General features: G+C 46.3%; 1 protein-coding gene across 5 annotated transcripts in view; it reads left to right on the top strand.

Annotated features, from left to right (window-relative positions):
• Window positions 1-25772, top strand: part of C2CD4C (C2 calcium dependent domain containing 4C) — a 29527-nt gene extending 3755 nt beyond the window's left edge. For 2 of the 5 annotated variants that reach the window (XR_015741299.1, XR_015741295.1), the window contains exons 2-3: window positions 17804-19810; window positions 19858-25772. Coding sequence is in view for 1 of the 5 variants with exons in the window: in XM_026699113.2 (XP_026554898.1) it covers window positions 17856-19160 (1305 nt within the window). In the remaining 4 variants the exon portion in view is untranslated. Of the gene's footprint in view, window positions 1-16998; window positions 17072-17803 lie in introns of all 5 variants that reach the window. The other 3 variants (XR_015741298.1, XR_015741297.1, XM_026699113.2) reach the window with 3 other exon arrangements.
• The last annotated feature ends 1996 nt before the right edge of the window (window positions 25773-27768 follow it).

Here is a 27768-nt window from a genome sequence, read left to right as displayed (position 1 = left end):
TCAAAGCCCTACCTGAAAGCAAGGATGAGCTCACCGTTTGCACTGGGAGAAGAAGGTAGAGAGACAGGTTGGATTTCCGCAAAAGGACAGCCCAGCGAGGTTCAGTTCAGGCGGAGGCAAAACGAGAACAGAATAACAAGAAGGGAAGGGACCGGAGAGATCATCTACTCTGACCAGTTTCCCAAGCAAGACACCCTCCACGCCAACCTTTTGGACCTCAGGGACCACCGAACTCATCATTTTAAATCCCGCGGACCGCTAATATGAATTTTGACTGACGGCGGCTTGCTGACGTTTTCCCAGGGTCTCTGCAGAAAGCGGCAGAGACCCTGGGAAAATCCCCCCAAAAAAGTCTGAAGGAAAATTCCCCACCCCTACCGATCGATCAGTCTATTTGGGATCGCATGATACAATCTCCAGCTCCATTCTTGGTGTGTGTGTGGGGGAGAGAGAGAGAGAGAGAGAGAGAGAGAAAGAGAGACTTTTGGCTTCATGCAAGGAAAGCAGCAGAAGCAGCAGAAGTCTTTCTTTCTTTCTCTCCCCCAAACTCTGCCAGAAACGAGTCTTTGTGAGACTTGTTATGCCGGCGCAGCCTCTTGGAGCAGGATGACTTGCGGTGTCCCAAAGACTCATTTCTAGCAGAGTTTGAGGGAGAGAAAGAAAGACTTTGGCTGCTTTCCTTGCATGTAGCCAAAAGCAGAAGGAAAACGAAGCAGAAACCGCCTGGTGGCCAGGCGAAGGAGCGTGGGACAAGTTCCCCCCTCCCCACTCCCCTCACTATCTCATGTTGTTCACAATCCAAGTGATGCAAGCCTTGTGTTCCCGTGAGCCATGAGGGTGGTGCAGCCTTGTGTTCCTGTGCAGCCTGAATTAATTGCTTTGGGGGTGCTTTGTGGATGACGTTTCTCTGCGGACCAGCAAAATTTTCTTGCGGACTACCAGTGGTCCCCAGTCCACTAGTTGGTGACCACTGTTCTACGCAGTGGTGGGGTTCAGCCAGTTTGCACCAGTTCAGGTTGTTACCTTTCTGAGCAGTTTGGTGAACCTGGTTGTTGGAAAAATTATTAGGGCAGAGAACCCGGTTGTTAAATTATTTGAACCCCACCACAGGCCCTACGGATAGTCCTCGTGGCTTACAAATACTTCATTTAGGGACCGTTCAAAGTTACAACGGCACAGAGAAGAACTGAGTAGGACTGTTTTTTCACACTTACGACCGTTGCAGCCCCCACCCACCCATCACCTGGTTGAAATTCCGGTGCTCGGCAACTGACTCGTGGTTATGACGGTTGCAGCATCCCGGGGTCATGTGATCCCCTTTTGTGACCTTCTGACAAGCAATAAGTATATGGGGAAGGCAGGTTTCCTTAACAATCTTTAGCAGCTGCAGGGTGACTCACTTAACAATGGTGTCAAGAAAAGTTCTAAAATGGGGCAAAACTTGATTTATACAAATGTCTTGCTTAACAAGGGAAATGTTGGGCTCTATTGTGGTCGTAAGTCAAGGATTACCTTTACCATTCCAGACAAATGATTGTCCAATCTCTTCTTAAAAGCCTCCACTTGATAAGGCGCTCACAACTTCTGGAGGCAAGTAGTTCCACTGATTAATTGTTCTCTCAGTCAGGAAATTCCTCCTTAGTTCTAAGTTGCTTTCTCTCCTGGATTAGTTTCCCTCCGTTGCTTCTTGTCCTGCCTTCAGGTGCTTTGGAGAAGAGCTTGACTCCCTCTTCTTTGGGGCAGCCCCTGAGATATCGGAAGACTGTTATTATATCACTCCTAGTTCTTTTTCCCTCCCATTAAATTAGACCCACCCAATTCCTGCAACCGTTCTTCATATGTTTTAGCCTCCAGTCCCCTAATCACCTTTGTTGTTCTTCTCTGCACTTGTTCTAGAGTCTCAACCTTTTTTTTAATAGTCTTGTACATCAGAGTTCGAAGCAACCTTGGAGGTCTTCTAATCCAACCCCTCCTCAAGCAGGAGATCCTAAGCCTGTGATGGCGAACCTATGGCACAGGTGCCACAGGTGGCACGCAAAGCCATTTGTGCTGGCGTGCAAGCTGCAGGCCAACTTACCTCATTGCGCCTGCGCGTGCCTCACAGCTGAGTTTTGGCTGGTTTGAGGCCTTTTTCGGCCTCCCAAAGGCTTGAGGAAGGCTTCTGCAGGCTTCTGCAGGCCGAAAACTTGCCCCGTTTCATCACTTCCTGTTTTTCCGAAAATACCAGAAGTGACGAAAGGGCTAGTTTTCTGCCTGCAGCAGCCTTCCTCAAGCCTTTGGGAGGCCGAAAAAGGCCTCGAACCGGCTGAAAATCAGCTATGAGGTGCAGTGCAGGTAAGGGGGCAGAGGGGGTGGGTGGGGATTGCGCGCATATGTGTAGGGGCTGTGGGGGGGACGCACATTGCCTTCTGGGTGCTGGCACGCGAACGCGAGCATGCAAGGATGCGCATAATTTTTGGTACAGAAGCCCCAAAAGATTAGCCACCACTGTCCTAAGCTATTTCAGACAAGTGGCTGTCCAATCTCTTAAAAACCTCCGGTGTTGGAGCAACTACAACTTCTGGTGGCAAGTTGTTCCACTGGTTAATTGTTCTAACTGTCAGGAAATTTCTCCTTGGTTCTAAATTGCTTCTCTCCTTGATTCGTCTCCTTCTGTGCTTTGGCTGAAGTTGGAATTCCTCCTCCTGCTTCCTGATTTTTTTAAAAAATTACATTGTTTTATGCCGGAAGGAAGGAACCCCATAAAGTGGGTTTTTTTTCAGCTACGTCCTTCTGAGCTCAGTTTTGGGGAGATAATCCTTCTCCCCAACCAGATGCAAAAAAAAAGCCGAAAGGCTGTGTTTGGCAAAGCAAAGAAAGATCTAGAACAGATCTTTGGAAGAGCCTTGGGGTATTTAACAATGCATACTAATTCTTGTTCCTGTTGATCGGCTGCTTCTGTTGCTTTGCAGCCTGACAGATCTAATTTCTTTAGGATTCTAATGATGCCTCGTGGTTTAATTAGAGGGTTCTCGGAGGTCCAGAAACATTGGCTCCTATCACACGAGGCTGTGAGCTGAAAATAAACACGGTGGGCTTCTATCTTTTGCAAAGAATTTGGCACCAGAACTCTGGGGAAACCTAGTTTTGAAATGCGGGTAGTCCTCAACTTACAACCATTCATGTAACTGACCGAAGTTATCAACGGCATTGACTTTCAACCAGTCCTCGTATTTGTGACTGTTGCAAGCATCCCCAAGGTCACAGAATCAGAATTTGGGCGCTTAGCAACCGGCACGTATTACTGATGGTTTGAGCATCCTGGGGTCATGTGGTCGCCATTTGCAACTTTCCCAGCCAGCTCCTGACAAGCGAAGTCCATGGAGGAAGCTGGATTTGCTTAACGACCGCCTGATTCACTTAACAATTGTGGTGATTCGTTGAACAACTGACTGGCTTAGCACTGGAAATTCTGATCCCTGTTGTGGTCCTAAGATGGGGGAGGAGGAATTTTGGGAGTTGAAGTCCGCAAGTCTTAAAGCTGTCAAGTTTGAAGACCCCTGGTCTAGCATGGAGGTCTTCAATGTCGGCCATTTTAAGACTTGTGGACTTCAACTCCCAGAATTCCTGAGCTAACATGACTGGAGGAGGAATTCTGGGAGTTGAAGTCCACAAGTCTTACAGCTCTCAAGTTTGAAGACCTCCACTCTACATACATGCTGCTATTTGCTTATTTGGTACTCAACACATAAGCTAGAACTTGTCGGTGTCAGCTGCCTTGGGACTCATTATATTATGCCTTATGGAAAAATGTTGTTTGGTACTCATCACACCTCCTGGAACCAATTAACAATAAGTACTGAGCAACCACTGTACAGCTAGTCCTCGACTTACGACCCCAACTGAGCCCAAATTTTCTGTTATTAAGCAAGACATTTGTGAAGTGAATTTTGCCCCATGTTACAACTTTTCTTGCCATAGTTGTTAAGTGAATCACTGCACTTTTTAAGTGAATAACAAGGTTGTTAAGTGAATCTGGCTTCCACATTGAATTTGCAAATGGGGATCACTTGACCTCGGATTGCTGCGACCGTCATAAATATGAGCCGGTTGCCAAGTGTCTGAATTTTGGTCATGTGTTCATGGGGAGGTTGCAGTGGTCATAAGGATGAAAAATGGTCATAAGTCACACTTTTCAGTGCCGTTGTAACTTTGAACGGTCACTAAATGAACTGTTTTTAAGTCAAGGAGTACCTGTATTCTCCTACTTCTGAGTTCGATTCTAGGTACAGGCAGATATTTCTCTCTCTGGGCACAAGGGGAATATATCTGCTGAAAAATACTCCGCATTGGCGACAGGAAAGGCATCTGGCCAGTAAACGCTCAGATCCATTCAGCTGCCCAGATTCCACCCCGCAAGGGATTGTGGGGTTATTAAAAGAGGAGGAGAATGAATTCCTGTATTCTGCTGGAGAAGAAAATTCCGTGGCCGAAGAGGAACAATTCCTCCACCTGAAACATCCAACGCCTCCAGCTGCAAATGGAAAGATTAAGAAGATTTTGGAGACAGCAAGGGGGGAATACCCAGCGTCCCTGGGGAAATTTGCATTGAAATGTCATTGAATGGCCAGTTCTGGGAAGCAGGTTCCTCCCCAGTTTGGATGGCGTTACCAGCAGTTTCTCAAGTCTTTGCGAACAGCAACCCGTGAGGAAGCAAAATCCAACCACCTGCCTGGGTCATTCCTGGAGAAAAATCAACAACCTTGTCCCAGTAACAGATTAACCTAGTTGGGAAGGGACCTCGAAGGTCTTCTAGTCTAACCCCCTGCTCAAGCAGGACACCCTAACCCATTTCGAACAATCTTTTCTTAAAAGCCCCCCAGAGTTGGAGCAACCGCAAACTTCCGGAGTCAAGTCATTCCGATGATTAACTGTTCTCACTGTTAGAAAATGTCTCTTTATTTCTAGGTTGCTTCTCTCCTTGATTAGTTTCCACCCCTTGTTTTCTCTCTTACCTTCTCATGGTATGGAGAATAGGTTGAATAGCCCCTCTTCTTTCTGGCAGCCCTTCAAATATTGGAAGACTTCTATCATGTCCCCTCTTGTCCTTCTTTTCATTACGTTAAAAAATACCCCCATTCTTTCAAGCATTCTTCATATGCTTTAACTTCCAGGCTTTTTAATCAAGATGATTAGGGGGCTGGAGGCTAAAAGATATGAAGAGTATTGAAGGAATTGGGCCTGGCTAATTTAGTGAAGAGAAGGACCAGGGGAGACATGATAGCAGTCTTCCAATATGCAACAGAGAAGCTGTTTTCCAAGGCACCCGAAAGCCGGACAAGGAACAATAGATGGAAACTGATCAAGGAGAGATTCAACCTAGAAATAAGGAGAAATTTTCTGACAGCGAGAACAATCAAACAACAGGACAGAAGTCACCTTCAGAAGTTGTGGGAGTTGGAAGCTTTCAAGAAGACAACTGGAAGCTTTCAAGGAGAGACTGCCATTTGTCAGAAATCGTGTAGGGCAGTGGTGGCTAAACTTTTGGGGCTCCTGTGCCCCAAATTGTGCACAGGCTTGCATTCGCATGCCAGCACCCAGAAGGTAACGCGTGCCCCCCCACACTCCCTATGCATGTGTGCGTAATCCCCACCCACCCACGCCGTCCCCTTACCTGTACAGCGCCTCACAGCTGATTTTCAGGCCTTTTTCGGCCTCCCAAAGGCTTGAGGAAGGCTTCTGCAGGCAGAAAGCTAGCCCTCTTTCGTCACTTCTGGTATTTTCGGAAAAAACAGGAAGTGACGAAACGGGGCCAGTTTTCGGCCTGCAGAAGCCTTCCTCAAGCCTTTGGGAGGCTGAAAAAGGCCTCAAACCAGCCCAAAATCATCTGTGAGACACGCGCATACCCAGTGAGCTTGCGGGCCAGCACAAATGACTCTTTGTGCCACCTGTGGCACGCGTGCCATAGGTTCGCCATCATGGGTGTAGGGTCTTCCTGCTTGGGTCAGGGGTTGGATTAGATGACTTACAAGGTCCCTTCAAACTCTGTTATTCTCTTCTGTTCATCTTTGTCGTTCTTCCCTGCACTCTTTCCAACATCATTTTATTTTTCTAATGTGTTGACCAAAATTCGGATGCAGCATTCCAGATGTGGCCTTACTAAGTTCTTACAATTGTGTTGGTGTTCCCAAAAGACTTTTGGGACTGTTTGCTGCCTGTTAAATCTCCTTTGGAATGAAACCCCACCTAGCCCCCTGCCCCCCAACAAGGGGTTCCATTCTCCCCACCCCAACTTCAAAATATCTCTTTTTTTCTCCTCACCTGGTGTTGCTGGATGGGTCCAGCTGCTTTAGGTCAGTTTGGCTGTACATTTAACACACAGCTTCTGTGGGCAGCATCGATTTTTTTCCGCCCCCTCGGTGAGAGATAAGGAAGGTGGGAAGGAGGTAAGCGAAAGTGTGGAAGGAATCTGTCCACCTCCCCGAAGAAGCAAAAGCTTGTCAGAAAAGGCTTAGTCATAGGTAAGGGAGAAGTTTCGGCAAAGACAAAGAGCTTTCTCTGGATCCAGCAGAGTATGAAGCTTCTAAGCTCAATGATTTAGAGAATGACAGGGTCAGAAGGGACCTTGGAGGTCTTCTAGTCCAACCCCCTGCTCAAGCAATAAACCCAATACCATTCCAGACAAGTAGCTAATTTCTTCTTAAAAACCTCCAGTGTTGGAGCACCCACAATTTCTGGGTGCTGATTAATTGTTCTACCTGCCAGGAAATTTCTTAAGTCCAGGTTAGATCTCTCTTTAATAAGCTTCCCCCTCTTCCTTCTTATACTGAATAGGTTGTTCCCCCCTAAAATATTGGAAGACCGTTATTATATCAACCCCCCCACCGCCCCGTCCTTCTCTTCATTAAAACAGACACACTCAATTCCTGCAAATGTTCTTTGTATGTTTTAGACTCCAGTTCCCTAATCATCTTTGTTGCTCTTCTCTGCATCCTTTTTGGGGATGTGTACGTGTCTTAACATCTTTTTTGGGGGTATCGTGTTCCCCAGAGACCCTAGAACAGCCGCCGGCAACCATTTGAGCACCAGGGACTGGTTCAGGGGGTGGGCTGCTACCGGTTCGCACCGGTTCGGACAAACTGGATGCTAATGCTACGTAAGTGCCTGTGTGGAGGCTCGGGGGAGGGTGAAAAATGGGCCTACCGGAAGCTTGGGAAGACCAGAAATGGGTCCACTTCCGGCTTCCGGAGAGCCTCCGGAGCCCGGGGAGGGCGGAAAATGGGCCTCTTGGACATTCTGGAAGGCTGGAATCAGGCCCATTTCTGGCATCCGGAGCTCGGGGAGGCCATTTTTGCTCTCCTGGAGGCTCAAGGAAAGCCTCTAGAGTCTGAGGAAAGCAAAAATACACCCCCACCCCCGCCATGGTGCAGGAGGCTGACTAGGCCGCGGCCACCATAACCAATGCCCACCCAGCAACCAAGCAGAGAACCGGCTGCTAATTTTTTTTAAAGCCCACCCTTGGGCCGGTTCCATGGCGAAAGGTTTTTCTGCAGACCAGAGGGGTGTGTGGTTTTGCATCCCATGGATGGGACTTGGCTTGTTTGTGCAGCCAGGTTGTTGGCTTGTTGTAGATTGGTGTCAGTCTACGGACCAGGATTGGGGACCCTCGCCCTTGAAAGAGTGCCGAGAAGAGCAAAAAAAAGGATTAGGGGACTGGAGGCTAAAACATATGAAGAAATGGTTGCAGGAATTGGGTATGTCTCGTTTAATGCAAAGAGTGACATGATGCCAGTCTTGCAATATTTCAGGGACTGCCACAAAGAAGAGGGAGTCAAACTATTCTCCAAAATACCTGAAGAGAACCAGAAGCAATGGGTGGAAACTAATCAAGGAGAGATGCAACCTAGAACTAAGGAGAAATTTCCTATAAACAAATTAACAAAGTTGGAAGGGACCTTGTAGACCATCTAGTCCAACCCCACCCCCTCCAAACAGGAGATGTTATACCATGTCTGACAATGGCAATCCAGTCTCCTCTTGAAGGCTTCCAGTGATGAAGTTCCCACAACTTCTGAAGGCAACTTCTGTTCCTTGGGTTGATTGTTCTCACTGTCAGAAAATTTCTCCTTATTTCCAGGTTGAATCTCTCCTGGATCAGTTTCCATCCATTGTTCCTTGTCTGGTCTTTGGGTGCTTTAAAAATAGCTTGACTCCCCTTCCTCTCTGTGGCAGCCCCTCAAATATTGGAAGACTGCTATCCTGTCTCCCCTAGTCCTTCTCTTCACCAGACTAGCCATGCCCGGTTCCTGTAACTGTTCTTCATATGTTTGAACCTCCAGTGCCCTCATCATCCTGGTTGCTCTTCTCTGCACTTTTTTTTCTAGAGCCTCAACATCTTTTTAAAAATGTGGTGACCAAAACTGGATCCAGTGGAACGACTTGCCACGGGAAGCTGTGGCTGTTCCATCACTGGAGATTTTTAAGAAGAGATTGGACAGCTATTTGTCTGGAATGGCCTAGGGTCTCCTGCTTGAGTTGGACTAGAAGACCTCTAAGGTTCCTTCCAACTCTGGTATTTTGTTCTATTTAAAAAAGGGATGAGCATTAATTTAAGGAAGGTAAGCATCTGAATATTCTTTGACTCATCTCATCTGGTGTCTTCCAGCTCTTGCCTTGTCTGGCTTTCAAATCTCTACCTACGTCAATAAAAAAAAATGGGACGACGTAACTAAGGGCCATGAGGTGATCTAGAACGACGTTCCTAAAATATGGCATTTGCCATCACATGAAGAGTTTGGCTACCCAAAAAAACCCTGGGACTCAGCCAAGGGGATAATTTTACATAACTGGAATAAAACTTGTCCGCCTGGATACAAGCAATGGATCCAAGATATGAGTCTCTTAATTATTTCTGAAGTGACTCTGTTTTCCAAAAATAAGAAGACGAAGCGGCGTGTTTCTGTGTATCTAGATTTAATGACAAGCATGACTTAATTTTCCATTTCTATATATATATGGATCTCTTTGCTCTCTTAATTACCTTTCTTTTTTTCTTTCTTGTCATATCACCCTAATATATCTAGGCTTTCCTTCTTAACTGTGCAGCATAATTATTCTCTTTATTTTTTTTCTTTTCCCTGCTGGTTCTCTAGACTGGTTTTTTTTTTTTTTTGCGCTTTGCTGTTTAATAACAACAACCTCAAGACTGTGTTTACGCAAAAGACCAACTGCTAGCCTATACTGTATGATGGCTTCGTGAGATGAGTCGTACAAAAGGCTAAGGCAGTGTTTCTCAACTTCGACAACTTTGAAGATGCGTAGATTTCAATTCCCACAATTTTCCAGCCAGCATGGTTGACTGAGGAATTCTGGGAACTGAAGTCTATATATCTTAAAGGTGTCAAGGTTAGAAACTTTGGGTTTAAGGCAAGGAGGAAGAATTTGACAAACGGGAAAGATTCTTCTTAAATACTTCTCCTACTGATCGTTTTCCTTCCTTCCTTCTTCCTTTCTCCTTCCTCCTTCCCTCCCTCCCTCCCATTTTCTTCCTTCTTTCCTCCCTCCCACTTCCTTCCTCCCTCCTTCCCATTTCCTTTCTTCCTCTCTCCCACTTCCTTCCTCCTCCTCCTTCCTTCTTCCTTCCTTTCTCCCTCCTTCCAATTTCTTTCCTTCCTCTCTCCCATTTCCTTCCGTCCTTCCTCCTTCCCTCCCATTTCCTTCCTTCCTTCCTTCCTTCCTTCCTTCCTTCCTTCCTTCCTTCCTTCCTTCCTTCCTCCCTCCCTCCCTCCCTCCCTCCCTCCCAATTCTTCTAACACCTTTTCTCTCAGAAATTATCTTGGTTGCTTTCTGGACTCTTTTAATTACAATTTTCTTAGTCTTTTGTCCTCCTTGGAACCTTCTTTGTGTTCAGGTTACCGATCCATGTCTCTGATTCCTTTTTGCATCTAAAAATCTTGAGAGCATTACCCTACCACAGCTGATCTTTCATTTGTCTTCTGATTGTCTTCACAAGCTATTTTGAGGAGGATTTGGCGGGCATGTTCCAGTACCTTCATCACTGCTGGTTCTGTTCCCAACTATTGTCACCAATCTTGTTTGTGTAGATCAGTGTTTTTTTGACTTCAACAACTTGAAGATGTGTGGACTTCAACTCCCAGAATTCCTTCAGCCAGCGTGGGAATTCTGGGAATTGAAGTCCACATATCTTCAAGTTGCTGAGGTGGATAAACATTGGTTATGGGCTAGGCACTTGATTGGGTCACATCTTGGTGGTCTTCTCACTCTTTTGCAGAGTTGATGGTAGATGTTTTTTCCAGGAGATTCTCCTTCTAATGAGACAATCACTTCTTGGATCCTATGTTTTCTCCCACCTCCCTTGTGCTCGGATTCACAATCAGATCTGACAGTCTCATTGTCATACTGGGAATTCTCACACCTACCAATCTTTGGAGGTACTTGGTCAACCATAACAGAACCTCTTACTAATGTTAACCTTTGGAGAATTTTGCTCTGATTTTTGTGCCTTGTTGTGGTGGGAAGCTTTGGTTGCCTCCTTTTTTCAGCTTTTATATCATCACCGGGATCTAAAAGAGATGTTGAGACTCTAGAAAAGAGTGCAGAGAAGAACAACAAAGATGATGTCAGAGTGTTTGCAATGTGACCACATTATTGTGAGACAACTCAGGAGCAAAACACAGGACACAGAGGCTTTGTCTTTTAACAGTGGTTTATATACAAGACTATATACATGCATGTGTCAGGCAAATGCCAGCAATCAATCATCAATTCTACACTGAGAACTACAATGGAGATAGAACATGACAAGAGAGAGAGAGAGAGACACCCTCACATAGCCTCCCTTGTATAGATAGCTTCTTAAAGTGGCAGTACTCTGCTGACTCATCCACAGTTAATCATCTTGGCTTACAGCCTTACAGCAGTTGGTCAGCTATTCAATCTTCATTACCTTAACACTCCTCCCATTTAATGCTGAGCAGCTGATAATCCAAATGCAAATTAACATATTCTTGACGACCTTAACAGATGATTAGGGGACTGGAGGCTAAAACATAGAACAGTTGCAGGAATGAAAATAAGGACTAGGGGTGATGTGATAGCAGTCTTCCAATCCGCCTTAGTAATGAAAGCCAGCTTGGTGAGTTTGGGCCAATCACCAGGAGTTGTTGAGTTCTAGTCCTGCCTTAGCCATGAAAGCTGGCTGGGTGACTGAGCCAATCACCAGGAGACTTCCTCCTCCAGTCATGTTAGCTCAGGAATTCTGGGAGTTGAAGTCCACAAGTCTTAAAATGGCCGACATTGAAAACCCCCATGCTAGACCAGGGGTCTTCAAACTTGACAGCTTTAAGACTTGCGGACTTCAACTCCCAGAATTCCTCCTCCAGTCATGTTAGCTCAGGAATTCTGGGAGTTGAAGTCCACAAGTCTTAAAATGGCCGACATTGAAAACCCCCATGCTAGACCAGGGGTCTTCAAACTTGACAGCTTGAAGACTTGCAGACTTCAACTCCCAGAATTCCTGAGCTAACTTGACTGGAGGAGGAATTCTGGGAGTTGAAGTCCACAAGTCTTCAAGCTGTCAAGTTTGAAGACCCTTGCTCTAAAGTCTAAACCGTGATCAAACTGGATTTGCCCAAGATTCACTTAAGAAAAAAAAAATTAGTTCAATCCTAGCCCGGCTGACTATGTTGTATAAACCTGCAGTTGTCCCTGATCTGATTACGTGCGTTGGGCGAATCTGCCAGGGAAACTCTCAAGTTTATTTCCAAACATTGCTGAAGCAACATCTGAGCTTCCGCTCGTGCGCCTGAGAGTTATATGTGGAGCCATCCAAAGGCCTGCTGTTTTTTCAACTGGTGTTTTGCCTCCAGGAGTAGATTATTTGCCTGCCAGCTTGGCTGTGTTCATCGCTTAGAATCAGATGTTCTGTTATGTAATTTGGGGAGATTTAACATCATGCGCAGACAGAAGCTCCTGTATCATTGAAGGATGAGAGGTTTAACTTTAGAGCTAATGAATTTTTGGGGGGATTCACATAGAATCACGGAGCCGGAGGGTCCTTTGGAGGTCATCTAGTCCAACCCACTCTGTCCAAGGCATGCGGCCTAATACCATCCCGGACAAAAAATGATTGTCCAATCTTTTCTGGAAAACCTCCAGGGATGGAGCATCCACATTTTACACATAGATTATAGATGAATAGAGTTGGAAGGGACCTTGTAGGTCATCTAGTCCAACCTCCGCCCAAGCAGGAGACCCTAGACCATTTCTGACAGAGGGCAGTCCAGTCTCTTCTTGAAAGTCTCAAGTGATGAAACTCCCACAACTTCCAAGGGCAACTTCTGTTCCATTGGCTGATTGTTCTCACTGTCAGAAAATTTCTCATTTCCAGGTTGAGTTTGTCCTTTTTTTGCGCAGTTTGTCCTTTTAAACAGTCCTCACAGCTGTAGCTCATGAAGGGGATCAAGGCCCTTTCCTCCCCCATAGACCACACCATTCAGATTTCTCCCTTATCCGCTCTTCCCTGCATGCCCTAGGATGAAGAGGGGATGGGCCTGGGTCTTTCTCTGAAATTCCATCCATTATTAACACAAGTAGTCCTCAACTTAACTACTTAACAGAAATAGTCCTCAACTTATGACCACCGTGAAGCCCAAAATGTAAGTTGCTAAGTGAGAAAACTGTTAAGTGAGTTTTTTTGACCAATTTTTACAACTTTTCTTCCCGCCTTTGTTCAGTGAATCCCTGCAGCCATTAAGTTGGTAACACGGTTGTTAAGTGAATCTGGCTTCCCTGCTGACTTTGCTTGTCAGAAGGTCGCAAAAGGGGATCACGTAAGTCCGGGGACAGTGCAACTGTTATAAATGTGAGTCAGTTGCCAAGCACCTGTATTTTGATCACGTGATCAGGGGGATATTGCAATGATCATTAAGTGTGAAAAATGGACATAAGTCCATTTTCAGTGCCATTGTAACTTTGAACAATCACTAAGCAAACGGCTGTAAGTCAAGGATTACTGTAGTTTCCACCATCAGGAAATTCCTTCTTATTTCCAGGTTGCCTCTGACAAACTTCCACCCCTGCTTCTTGTGCTGTCGTCGGGTGCTGTGGAGAATAAAGTGACATTCTCTTCCCTGTGGCAGGTTTTCAAGTCCTCAATGTATGACCATAATGAAACCTGCCAATCACGGCCCTAATTCAAGATAGTCATAAAATGGAGTGGTCACATCCCCAATCTGATTTCATGACCTTTGTGATGACCCAGGGTGGGAGACAAAAGCAACAAAGTCACAAAAACAGGCGATTTAATTCCTTCAACTTGGCTTCAAAGATCCAAGTATCATTGACTGGAGAAAAACTCCCCCACAAACAGTTGCGAAAAGGAAGAAAGTCCATGCAAATTCAATATATATATAAAAATTATAAATAGAAAAAAACAACAACACTAACCACACTGAAGCAATTAATGAGACAAGGCAGGATAAGGGCTTGAAGACATCCACAGATATCGAAATACACACACTGGGAATGACTCCAGAACTCAGATAAGAACTCACAAACTAGGAATATTTTCATCCTTTGCTCCCAGCACTGGCCCATGCGCAGTTTGTCCTTCTAAACAGTCTTCACAGCTGCAGCCCATGAGGGGATCAAGGCCCTTTCCTCCCCCGTAGACCACGCCATTCACGTTTCTCCCTTATGCGCTCCTCCCTGCATGCCCTAGGATGAAGAGGAGATGGGCCTGGGGCTTCCTCTGAATGCCCAGCCGACCTGTGCCGTTCCCCAGTTTCCTCTACAACCTCCGGAGCCACGCTCCCACTCCCTCTCAGCTGTTCCTCCTCTCCCTCAGAGTCAGATTCTAACAGGGGCATGACAGCCTTCTTCATGGCAGTTGTTAAGTGAATCACTGCTGCTGTTAAATAACACCCTGTGCCAGTGTTCCAACTAACAAACTCCAAACCAATAAACTTCGAGACAAACAATTCCTCAAAGTTTCATTTTATTGTCACATCTGGGAAAACCCCAATCTGAGAATTCTGTGTTTTTCCCTTCCCAACAGAAATTCAAAGAACCCTCCCCTGCATCCATCAGTCGATCACATGGCCCAATCAAATCTTTGCCCCAACTGGAGACATCCCTCCAGACACTCCCCTCCAGGTTGCAGGGCGGCTTGTCCTTGACTTTCTGAGAAAGGAATGTTGTTGTGTCTTATCTTCCACCTCTCTATGAAATCCCCCCTCCCAAATTCCCTCAGGCACTGAATGTGGCAGCCTTGAAGCTTCCAAGTACAAAGTAGCTTCCAAGTCTGACATCCTGGTCATTAAGGGAATGCTGTAGTCATTAAGCAAATCGGTGGTTCATTATTATGGGCGTGGTTTTGCCGGTTTTCAGCAAAACTGTCATAAAATGTGCTCACTTAACCATGGGATGCTACAAAGCTATGTGGCCGTGTTTCCAAACACCTAAAGTTTGATCCCATGACCAGTGGTGGGATTCAATTTTTTTTTTTACTACTGGTTGTGTGGACGTGGCTTGGTGGTCATGGGGAAAGGATACTGCCAAAATCTCCATTCTCTCCCCACCCGACTAACCTGCTTTCCAGCTCCGTTCTCCTGTGCAGGGCAACCAAAGGAGACCCAGCTGATCAGTTGGGACTCAACGGGAGGCAGAAAATAGATGGGGTGGGGCCAATCAGATATGGTATTTACTGGTTCTCCAAACTACTCAAAATTTCCACTACCGGTTCTCCAGAACTGGTCAGAACTGGCTGAATTACATCTTATGCACATGACCTCTAGGGTCTCCCCCCACTGTTGGAATTCTGAATCTAAGTTGTTAAGTAGCCCCAAGGTAGGTCTGTCGTAACTTTGAATGGTCACTAAGCAACCAGTCATAAGTGGAATCTGTATGGATAGTCCTCGACTTACAACCATTCGCTTAGTGACTGTTCAAAATTGCAAGGGCACTGAAAAGAGTGACTTGGGGCTGGGTTTGTTTTTTTTCATACTTATGACCATTGCAGCATCCCCATTTTGGTCACGTTGCTTGGCAACGGACTCACATTTGTGACGGTTTCAGTGGTCCTGGAGTCATGTCACCAGCTTTTGTGAACTTCTGACCAGTCCATGGTTGGAAGTCGGATTCACTAAACAACCGTGGTTCCCATTTAACAACTGCAGTGATGCACTTCACAACGGCGGCAAGGAAGGTTGTAAAATGGGGCAAAATTCACTTAACCAATGTTTCGCTTAGCAACCCACATTTTGGGCTCAATTGTGGCCGTAGCTCGAGGACTTGCCTGTATTGGAAGAGTGTTATCACTGACTCTACTAAGAGCCTTATCTTCATTATACTAATGTAGGGGTGTCAAACTCAAAGGTGCTTAAATTTGGCCTGGAAATAGCAAAGGACTGGCCTGCAGTGCCTCTGGGGCATAGGGGATCACGCAGGCCCAGTGTCAGGGCTCTGGTAGTTACCTCCATTTAAATCACGAGTCTCTAGCTGGATTTTCAAAGCTTCAAAGAAGATTTATTAGGAGTAAACATGCCAGTGCTACCTGAGTGTAGCTGACTCTGAGACACATCGCTCATTGTCACCCTTGACCCTGGTTTTCTCGCACTCCCTGGGTGTATCATAATTCATATCCTCCAACGGGACACATCCATAGCCCAGAGTCATCAGTCACGCTCTCCAGTTAGAATTTTGCGCGGCAGAAACTTCGGTCGCCTAGAAACTATCTGTGAAAACATTGATGGAGTGCAGTTTCGGTTTGGCAAGCTGCTACACTGCTCCGCCACTCTCTTTCTGCTGGCAACTCCAAAAGACCGGAGAAATATTTTATGAGTTGGCACCCCATGCGATCCCTTTTGTCTGGCAGACTGGTGCGGGAGGCTGTCCAGGATGAGAATAGGGTGTAGGGGAGCTGTGTGTGCCCTCCCCGCCCCATTTTGGCTGGCAGAGTGCTGCAGGAGGGGTCGATCCCACCTCTCCCCCTGCCCCAGGCCAGCCCGTAGAACAGAACTACAATGCTGATTTGCTGGTCCTTGAAATCCAGTTTAACGGCCCTGTATGAATACCTTACTTCCCTTAACCAATCATCATGCATTTTATGCTCGACCCTTAATCATCTTTGTGGCTCTTCATGGCACATCTCGGAGCCTCAGTATCTTTTCTGGATCGTGTTGACCAGAACCGGATGCAGTATTCCAAGTGTGGCCCCCATTCGTGCAGCGCAGAGTGGTAGGATTACGTTCTTGTGACCTCCATCGAGTTTGCGGGCAAAACAGTCAGAATAAGAATAACAGAGTTGGAAAGGAACCTTGGAGGTCTTCTAGTCCAGCCCTCTGCTCAGGCAGGAAACCCGATACCAGGGATGGCTAACCTTTTTTGGCACCTGGTGCCCAATGCGCAAGCACACGCGTCCTCAAAATGCAACACATACTTGCCCCCACGCAGGTGTGAGTGACCCCCCGCGACCTGTACATGTACGTGCAACCCCCACGCATGCACGTGTGACCCGTCACTCCCCCTGCACATGCACATGTGACCTTTGTGTGTGTGTGCCCTTCCTTGCGCATGCGCCCTGCACCCCGCGCAGGTATGGCAGAGACCTGAGCTGGGGTGACAGCTCGCGTGCCCAGAGAGAGGGCTCTGCCTGCCACCTCTGGCATGCCTGCCATAGGTTCACCATCATGGCCCTGTACCATTTTAGACCCATGGCTGTCCAGTCTCTTTTTAAAAACATCCAATTGGGCGGTCCTTGTTCTTCAGGGGTTTTCCCACAGAAGCACTCTCTGAATGGGAATATGGGAATTCTGGGAACTTACAGGCCCCTGGAGAAATGACGCTACAATGAGAAATAGAACATGCAAGCCCTGGCTACGGCATCATAGGTCCAGTGGTGAGCGGCTGCCACTTCACTCCGGTTCTAGTGAACCGATACGAATGACGATCAGTCGGCCCCTGCTCACCCGCCTTGCCTTACACTTCCTTCTTTCGCAGCTCAGCTGATTTTGTGTGGCAAAGTGGATTACTGCACCTCAGCTGTTCTACTTATATCGGGGAAGGCTAGAAGGTGAGCTGGAGAGGTTCAAATGGACGTTTTATTGACTGCTGCGTGCACGAAACGTGCGTTCACAGAACTGGTTGTTAAACTGGTTGCAGCCCACCACTGCATGCATCACTGCGGTGGCCCTATGGTTAGAATGCAGTATTGAAGGCAAACTCTGCCCAGAGCCAAGAGTTTGATTGGTTGGTGAAATGAGGACCCAGATTGTTGGGGGCAATATACTGACCCCTGTATCCATTTAGAGAGGGCTGTAAAGCACTATAAAGTGATAAGTTTAAGTGCTACTGCTATGCAAAGAGGTGACCAAGTTGAGCCGAAGGGAAGAGTCAAACGCATCATCAGTCATGAGTCCCTGTGCCTGCAAGAAATCTTAAGTCCAGCCACTTAGAATGCCTTTTTAATTCCCACACATTTCCCTTGACCTTTAGTAGCTCAGGTTTTTGTAGAGAGTATAAATCTTTATATTCATTTGAATTGCCTGAATCATGTGATTTGCCCACCACCTAACATGCTTATCAAGAAATAAGTTTTAAAAAGCTATGTCCCACCCCTGAAATTTTCTCTTCTTTTTGGATAGAAATTTCAAAAGCCGATGCTCTTTTCCTCCGTTGAAATCTATAATGAAAAAAAACGAGATTATTTCTCTGCTCAGCATAGCTAATCTGCAAATTAAAAGACCATTCTGTACAAGGGGTAGGGTAAGAAACTCACTCTATTTTCTTTTCTTTTATCTTCCAGGCATTTGCTGTTGTCGGTCTCTTCCTGAACCAGTAGAAGAAACAGACTCAGAATGTGGCTTTTAGAGAAAATCCGGGGCTCAGTGGACAATAGCGGTTCTCGCGCTAGTGACTCAGCAGATAAGTCCAAAGGACCATTGTACAGCAATGTCCTGACGCCAGATAAAATCCCGGATTTTTTCATTCCTCCCAAGTTGCCAACGGTGCCTCCTGAGGCAGAGGAAGGGAACACCAAACCCAATCTGGGCACTTCGGCTTCCGAGCAGAATTTATCTGCCCGCAAAACCCCGCGGAGCCCTCGTTTGCCCGTGAAGGCTGTCTCGGAGAGCAAGAATCTTTTGAAAGCTGCCAGTCGACACATCATCCAGATCGAGAGCGCAGATGAGTGGATGTCTGAGGAGGACTACAGTACCAATGCAGACCCACAGTCCCAGACAGCCATGTCGCTGCCGTATGTCCCCAAAGCGCAGACCTCGTACGGCTTCGCGACGCTGATGGAAAGTCCTCACACGCGCCGTAAGGAATCTCTTTTCCACAGCGAGCACACCAGCCTGTGCCCATCCCAGTCCTCCTCGCCCAGTTCTCAACGGAAGTCCACCTCAGGAGGGAGCAAGACCAATGGAGAGAGCGCTCACCTCAACCCCTCGGACATCAGTATGTCCCTCATGAATCCCTACCGTTACTTCAGTGGAGGGGAGAGCGACACCTGCTCCTCTGCGGAGTCCTCTCCCTTCGGTTCCCCGTTGCTGTCGAGGTCGGTGTCCCTTCTCAAGATCTTCAGCCAGGAGAGTCAATCTAAGGTCATCAAACTCAAACACTCAGTGGCTCGCAACAGTTCCCTGTCCACTGACGACAGTTCGGCTGACACCAGTCCCAGTTCCCAGCGCCGCATGCGCTGTGCAACTCCTCCAACCGGGGGAGCCATCGGCGGGTTGCAACCACAGCCCCTCACCGCTGCGGACTCCCAAGACAGATTTCACAAGGAACACGTGCTCAGTTTTAGCAAAGGAGGCAGCATCCGCTTAGTGGTCCAGTACAACCCGTCCAATGCCCGGCTGCGGGTGCGTGTTGTGGCCGCCGAAGACCTCTACGACAAGCACTGTGATGTCAGGAGCATCAACTGTTGCGTTGCTCTCTATTTAAACCCCGGCAAGCTGCAGAAACAACGGAGCACGATTATCAAGAACAGCCGCAACCCCATCTTCAACGAAGATTTCTTTTTCGACGGGCTGGGCCTCAGCAACATGAGGAAAATGTCTCTCAAGGTCAAAGTGGTGAACAAAGGCAGCAGTCTCAAACGGGACACTCTGATGGGCGAGAAGGAGCTGCCCCTCACTTCCTTGTTCCCCTTTTTATAAAGCCTCCCCTCTCTGGTATCTGTGGCCTGCCAGTCAGCTTCTTTCCTGCTCTGCAAACTGGGGGTTGGGGGTGGTTGGAGGCCTGCTCGTGCAGATTCCTTCAGGGTCAGTCAACGTTTCCGTAAAATGGGTGTTGCATGTTTGAGGTCCATGGAGGGGGCATCCCAGCATTTTTGCATGAAACCTCAAGTCGCTTGCCCTGTGACCCTATGTTCTTAGATGGTCAGGATATTCTTTGCCTCTTGGGTCAAGGTGTGTCCCTTGGTCACTGCGAGCCGACCTTCTTTCACCGCTAACCGTGTTGGAGGTAGAGCGGAAGAGGACCTGGGGGATTTGAAGGGAAGCAGGAAGGTTCCTCCCAATGGGTTTTCCTCAGCGCAGGAGGTGGCTGCATGAATAAATCAGGTTTCCACCCTGCTTTTGAGCCTCTTCCTAACAAATGCATGCCGAGAACCCGAGAATCTATCCCTTGAAGATGCATGCAGGTTGCATTCGATTCTGCCGCAATCCATTGGAAGGCAATCTTAAACAGCCCGCTCGGCTTTCAAGCGAAAGGGACGTGATCACGTGCTTCCTTCAGCCAGGAAACTCCTTCGCTTCCCCAATAGGTGCAAATCCCCGTTTCTGATTTGGGAGCTTCGGGTCGACATGTGCTTTCTGAAGGAAGTGGCCAAGGAGAAGGAGCTGGATCCAGAAGCCCTTCTGAAGCCCAGCTGATAGTCCAGCAGTTGTCTCAGAAAGGCTGTTTTGCGAGATGTGAGGGATTGGACAGAGACCTTTTGCCTCCCTGCTCTGCTTGACTTCAGGGGGAATTGCAGAAATCGGAGCGATGCCTGATATGACCTTTCAACCCGGAGACCAAAAAAAATGGACTGATGGATGTTGCACTATCTGGACAGTAGATCCAAATGAAGGAAAACATACAGAGAGATAACAAGGGAAAGAGGAAAATATGGAGGGGGCCATGATTATTATTTTTTAAATGCTTTGATAATCCTGGCCTGAGAGACAATCCTCAATAATAATAAATAATGATAATTTTAAAAGTGGGCTGGGTGAGCCTCACGGAATTGCCTTATCCTGCACTGTTCTGCTTTTGGGGAGTCTTCGGAGACTCAGATCACTCCCAGCCTTAAGAGTTTGGAGTCTTTCAATCTGCACTTCAGATGGTGTGAACCTGAGGAAACAGAGTCCTTACTGAGACATCCAGCCCTCCGTTCAAACAAAAGGGGGCAAGAATCAGTGTTAGTCTCTACAGAGGTGTTTTTCAAACTTGACAGCTGGAAGGATTGCTTTCAACTTCCGGAATCCCCCAGCCAGCATGCTTTAAGATGGCTGGACTTCAACTCCCAGAGTTCCCTAGTCAGAATGCTTTAAGATGGCTGGACTTTAATTCCCAGAATTCCCCAGTCATAATGCTTTAAGATGGCTGGACTTCAACTCCCAGAATTCCCCAGTCAGAATGCTTTAAGATGGCTGGACTTCAACTCCCAGAGTTCCCCAGTCAGAATGCTTTAAGATGGCTGGACTTCAAGTCCCAGAATTCCCCAGTCAGAATGCTTTAAGATGGCTGGACTTCAATTCCCAGAATTCCCCAGTCAGAATGCTTTAAGATGGCTGGACTTCAACTCCCAGAGTTCCCTAGTCAGAATGCTTTAAGATGGCTGGACTTCAATTCCCAGAATTCCCCAGCCAGAATGCTTTAAGATGGCTGGACTTCAACTTCCAGAGTTCCCCAGTCAGAATGCTTTAAGATGGCTGGACTTCAATTCCCAAAATTCCCCAGTCAGAATGCTTTAAGATGGCTAGACTTTAACTCCCAGAGTTCCCCAGTCAGAATGCTTTAAGATGGCTGGACTTCAACTCCCAGAGTTCCCCAGTCAGAATGCTTTAAGATGGCTGGACTTCAATTCCCAGCATTCCCCAGCCAGCCATGAAAGCTGAGAAATTCTGGGAACTGAAGTCCACAATCTTAAATTTGTCAAGTTTGAAAAACACCGCTCTGCAGTTTGTTCTTCGGGGACATTCAAGTTGAAATTTTGGAAGTGCTGAAGATTGAACTCCAGGCCTTCTACAAGTCAATTTTTTTCCCCTCAAGTTGTGATTCCTTTCTAATATTAACATTTGGGGAGTTTTTTTGGCTCAGTTTTCCTAAGGCTCAAAATCAAAACCATCTCTTGTGCCGAGAATCTGTTCCCTTCATTGTAAATACCTAATTGTAGGTAGATGCTGTTCTTAGATGCCGGTAGATTGTGGCCTTAGGCCCACAGTCAAGGAACCATTGAGCAAACATAGCTGAGCAACCCTTATTTTGCAACCCATAAATGAATACCCAGATAGGATCTCAAGAGAAGAACCATTGGGATCATAATCTGAAATACGGGTAGTCCTCAGTTAATGACCACTTGCTCTGTGACTATTTGAAGTTATGACTGCATTGTACAAGTGTGTTCCGGCCCATGACAAACGCTCTGTACTCAATCACCAATTCCTTTATTAGGAATGCCGGCAACCCCAGGGAAAAAGTTTCTCTCACAGCAAGCTAACAAGTCTGGTTGTCTAGGAGATGAATAGTTGTTTGCCAGATGTATTCGTCTCCACCCCCTGCCTTTTATCCCCAGAGCTTGGGTGTGGCTTCGCTAGCAGTGATGGCTCGTCCGTCCCGAGGACCGGCCCATAGATTTCCACTGCTCTCCTCTCCTCTGCTGTCCGTGCATCCACGTGTCATGCACTGGACCCAGCTGTTCCTCCTCTTCCTCATCAGCCACCTCCAGTCTAGGGGGCTGTTGACCTCCATAGGAGGGCTGTCGGAGGGCCCAAGCGCTCTCTCTCTCTCTCTCTCTCTCTCTTGGCTGCTGGAGGGGGCTGATGACCGACAGGCCCCAACAAAGTGATCCTTTGAGGTTCTGGCTATCCCAACATCTTCCACTCACATGATCCTGATCTGGGCATTCGACAACTGGCTCACACTTATGATGGTTGCAGCCTCCTGTGGTCATGTGATCACTATTGTGATGTTCCCTGCTGACTCCCCACAAGCAAAGGCAATGGGGAAGCCAGCAGGGAAGGTCACACTCTGGTAAGTCACTCACACTCCAGAGGTTTTGTTTTGCACTGAGGGGCCCAGCTATGGTGACTGCAGGAGCACGCCCCATCTGAGCACCTTGGCACACCTGGAAGGAGCCACCCCAGTCCTGCCATGCTTGCACCCTCATGCACCAGGCAGCAAACGCTGGTCCTGTGCTTGTGCTGTGCCAACCTTGCACACCCAGCAACACACCCAGTAACCGCCTGCAAGAGTGCTTACAAATGACTGGAAACTTTTTGACTTCCTGCAGGCTTCCCCATTGACTTTGCTGGTTGGAAGCCAGCAGGAAGTTACAAGGTCCTCCCTTAATAATCCACAATCCCCTTTTAATTACAGTAACAGGGGAGGGCTGGAATTGCTGTCGTGAAGCAACGCAGTCACACAACGTTGCCCTTTATGATGACATCACTTAGCGATGGAAATTCCAGCCCCATTGCTGTCATAACCTGAGGACTGTACATTAATATACTTACATTGTGATCGATACCTGTTTTTTAAGGCAATGGTTTTTGTGTGCTGTGGAGAAATTCCTAAATCCCCTTATTGGGTGGGTCTTCCAATTCACTCTTTATTTAATCCAGTTCTCAGATTTGCTCCTTTGTGTAAATACAGGTAGTCCTCGACTTACGACCACAATTGAGCCCAACACTTACATTGCTAAACAAGACATTTTTTGAGCTTTGCTCCATTTTACCACCTTTCTTGCCGTGGTGGTTAAAGGAATCACTGCAGTTGTTCAGTTAGTAACCTGGTTGTTAAGCGGAATCTGGCTTCCCCATTGATTCTGCTTGTCAAAAAGTCGCAAAAGGGGATCAGACATGACTCTGGGACGCTGCAACTGTCACAGTAATAATAATAATAATAATAATAATAATAATAATAATAATAATAATAATAATAATAATAATAATACTAACACAGTATTTCTCATGAAATACTTCTGGACTCACTTGATTGTATTAATGTCTGATATGCAGTGCGGATTCCAGACTGATAAACTGTATTCGAGTATTGGTCTGGCAAAAGTTTTGTATGCTCTAGTTAGCAATTTGATATTTCTGGAGGAGAAGCTTCCTATGATTAGTTTTACAACTCTTAATGCCTTTTTGGCAATGCTGTTACAGTGAGCTCTGGTGCTTAGGTCATTTGATATGAGAACTCCAAGGTCCTTAACAGAGTGAGGGTCATCAACAAGGTCATATCTGCCTATTTGGTATGTGGTATACTGATTTTTTTTTACCAATGTGTAGGACAGAGCATTTGTTGGTTAAGATTTGGAGTTGCCAGATGTTTGACCATTCAGATACATAATCAAGGTTGCTTTGAAGGATAGTAGCATTGTTGGTGGTGGTGAATAGTTTTACATCATCCGCAAAGAGGACACAGTTGCTTATAAGGTGATCACAAAGGTCATTTATATAAAGAGAGTGGGTTCTAGAAATGCTGCCTTGGAGCACTATTAGCTGGAGCAGGGTTAGATATAGCACTCCCTAATTTTACTATTCGTTGCCTGTTTGACAGGAACACAGTAACCCACTTATGGAGGGATCTGGAAATGCTGTAAGAGTTTAGTTTTAACAGTAGTTTGTCATGTACCACTGAATCAAAGGCTTTGCAGAAGTCTATGTAAATTGCATCTATAGCTTTACCCTGGTCAAGTAGAGTAGTCCATATGTTTTTGCAGTATAGGAGTTGTAGATTGCAGGACAATTTTTTCCTGAAACCAAATTGTTTTTTGGAGAGTAGGTTTTTTGACTCTAAGTGAAGAGTGATGAATTGTTAATGATTCCATGACTTTGCACGTGACACAACACAGTGAGATTGGTCTGTAGTTTTCAACCAGGCTGGGGTCACCTTTTTTGAAGATAGGGATGACCGTAGCTAAGGACCATAGGTTTGGTAAGGAGCTGGCTCTGAGAAATATCTCATATATAATGCTTAGGGGTTCCGCTATGGCAGAGGAGAGCTTTTATAAGAAGTATGCACATAATCCATCAGGGCCAATAGATAGGGATGGTTTTAGGTTTCGTAGTGCCTTTTCTACGTTATCTTCTGTAAAGTCAATATGTAGCAGGTCATTACAGTTAGTTGTGGTACTATTAGGCATGAACCATTGCTGTTTACAAATACACAAATTACATATACATATATATTTGCATTAAAGGCCTAGACTGCGCCCATATTGTCCCGTTTGTCGAGAATGAAATTTCATCATTTTTATCAAAGCTTCCTAAGCTCAGATACAAATAGAAATAAAGTCCATGTGAAAGAGGGTGAGAAGAAAAGAGAATTTGGTGCCCCACCTGGTGAGATGGGTGGTATAGAAATTAAAATAAAAAAATGAAGTCAATAAAAGAAATAGTAAAGAAAAAAAAGAGACACTGACTTCCAACTTTTTTGGTGCATTATATACAGGTAGTTCTCAACTTACTGTCAACTCATAAAATCTTTCTATGGTCTTTTTAGAGTTGCCAACAGTGCGGCAGTTTGCAAACCACAACTGCATTCCATAAATGTTTTCAAAGATAGTAACTAGGTGACCATTTCATTGAGTGGCTGTCCGAAGTTACAACGGCTCTGAAAAAAGGGGCTTACGAACGTTTTTCACACTTGCAACCGTTCCAGCATTCCCCACAGCCACGTGATCAACATTCGGCCGTTCGGCTATCTGACTCATATTTATGATGGTTGCAGCACCCCGGGGTTAGGCGGTCCCCTTTTACGACCTTCAGACAAGCAACGGGGAAGCCAGGTTCACTTAACAACCACTATTACTAACTTTAACAGCCGCAGTGATTCATTTAAAAACTGTGGCAAGAAAGGTCGTAAAAATGAGACAAAACTCGTTTAACAACTGTCTCGCTTAGCAATGGAAATTTGGGGCATTATTGTGGTCGTAACTCAAGGGCTATCTATACAGGTTACCCTCCTCTTCTCCCTTCCTCCCAAGATAAACCCATTTCTACAAGCTTTTGGTATCTTTGTGGGGCTGAAGAGGCCAGAAAGGGGGAGATTCTGGAACTGAAGATCAAAATCTCTGCATTTTTTCCCCCTGCCTCGAACCTCAAAAGCAGCCAAAATCTGACTTAATCCTCTTTCCTTCCTTCTTTTTTCCCCCTTTAATCTTGTTAACAGAGATCTTTGCTTTTCAAATGTTGCTTTGTGTTCGCTCAGACTCCGGGATTATAAATTTGTACGGATGCCAGGATGGGAGAGCCCTTTTTTTCCTCAGAAAGGGAGCAAACTGTATTATTTACCTGCTTGTTTTGTTTTACGATATCTACCCGAATAAGTATCAGTCAATTATTTATCTATCGATTTCTATTTTTCTGCATGATTTTAGTTGGAGACTAAAGTACAAGACGATGCATTTTTGTACCGTTGCTCTGTCAACAAGCAGCCTTCTCATCGATCCGAGGTGTCTCTATATCTGATTTATCTATATACCAGATACGATTTATTGCTGTATTTTGATCCCATGTAATCTGGATGCTGACAGTTTTGGAATCAAGTTTCTTGCTATATGAAGCTGTTTCTCCTTTTTTTTCTTCTTTCTCTGTTTCTCTTGTTGGGGCGAGCACGTGTGAGTGTGTGTGTGTGTAACTCAGGTGGCCAGATTTGGCCTGAGGGGTGCTTAGATCTGACCCACGGGGAGGGGTGGGTAGGATTCTACCGGTTTGGACCGGTTCGGGTGAACTGGATGTTAAATTTACATCTGGTTTGTCTAACCGGTATTTGAATCAACCGGCTGGCCCCACCCACCCCACCCCGCCCTCCCAGGAGTCTTCACACAGCCCATTTTCGATGGAGGTAAAGTGCAGGGTCCGTGTGGAGGTTCTGGGAGAGGGAAAAACGGGCCTTCCAGAAGTACCAAAAGGCCGGAAACGGGCTGTTTCCAGCTTCTGGGGGGCCTCCAGAGCCCAGAGAAGGCCATTTTCACCCTCCCAGAGGCCTGAGGGAAGCCTCCGGACTCTGGGGAAGGTGAAAAAATGGCCCTCCCGGAAGTTCTGGTAGACCACGCCCACATGGCCACGCCCACCCAGCAACTGGGCAGCAAACTGGTTGCTGGGATTTTTGAATCCCACCCCTGCCATGGGGCCACCCTGGAACCAGCAAAGGACTGGCCCGCAGTGCCTCTGCCTTTGAAAACAGAGCTTGGGCCTATTTCCAGACTTCCAGAATTTCCGGTTCAGCCCGTTTTTCACCCTCCCTGAGCCTCTTCACGGATCCTGCATCCTTACCTGCATCCAAAGCAGGCCATGTGGAGGGGTGCGGTGAGGTGGGCGGGGCCAGCTAGCCGGTTCAACTACTGGTTCGGCAAACCTGAGGTAAATTTAGCTTCTGGTTTGCTCGAACCGATCCAAACTAGTGGAATCCCCACCTCTGGCATCAACACACCTCAACACAACATCTAAAAAGCCACATACAACAAGCATCGTATAAACACCACACAGAGAACCGCACAGAATCTGCCAGAGAGAAGTTCCATGATGATGGGCTCCAGCACAAGTCCAAAAGCTCAGAAGACAAAACTTCTGGTCCCAGTGACGGACCCAGATTGGATCCTACAACATTCATCCTGGGACATGTACATTTGCCTTCATTCACAATGAAGAGTGTTCAACGTAACTAGAACCATGGGCCCTATCCCATAAAATGAAATTGAAGGTGGAGAAAAGCAACGTTTTACACTTAGGCAGGAAAAACCAAACGTACAAGTACAGATTAGGTGAAACCCCGCTCCAAAACAGTAACCGTGAGAGGGACCGTGGAGTCTTAGTGGATGGACAATCACTTAAATATGAGTCAATAGTAGCCAAAAATGCTAATTACAATCCTTGGTTGTGTAAGCAGAGGCACAGAGTCGATATCACTTGAAGTATTTTTAGTATTGCTTTATAAAACGTTAGTTAAGGCCGCACCTGGAATACAGCATCCAGTTTTGGTCACCACACTATTAGATGTTGAGACTCTGGAAAGAGTGCAAAGAGCAACTAGGATGATTAAAGGCCTGGAGACTAAAACATACAAAGAACAGTTGCAGGATTTGGGTTTGGCTAGTCTAGAGAAAAGGAGTAGTAGGGGCGACAGAATAGCAATATTCCATTATTTCAGGGGCTGCCACAAAGATGAGGCGGTCAATTTATTTTCCAAAGCACCAGAAGGCAAACAAGAAACAATGGATGGAAACTAACCAAGGAGAGAAGCAACCTAGAATTAAGGAAAGATTTCCTGACAGTGAGAACAATTAATCAGTGGAACAATTTGCCACCAGAAGTTGTGAATGCTCCAACACTGGAAGTTTTTAAGAAGAGACTGGACAGTCACTTGTCTGAAATGGTATAGATTAATCTCCTGCTTGATCAGGGGGCTAGACTAGAGAACCTCCAAGGCCCCTTCCAGCTCTATTCTGATTGATTGGTTGATATTTTTGTGAAAAGGGAACACACGCACATGCTAAAAGAATCTCTTTTTTAAAAGTCAGTCAATGCACAGAATTGTTTTTTTCTGCTTATTTGC

This window comes from Pseudonaja textilis, chromosome 1 (assembly GCF_049901715.1).
Source record: "Pseudonaja textilis isolate UNSWEBS1 chromosome 1, rPseTex1.2, whole genome shotgun sequence".
NCBI classification, from domain to species: domain Eukaryota; kingdom Metazoa; phylum Chordata; class Lepidosauria; order Squamata; family Elapidae; genus Pseudonaja; species Pseudonaja textilis.
This window is presented reverse-complemented; position numbering and strand designations above follow the sequence as displayed.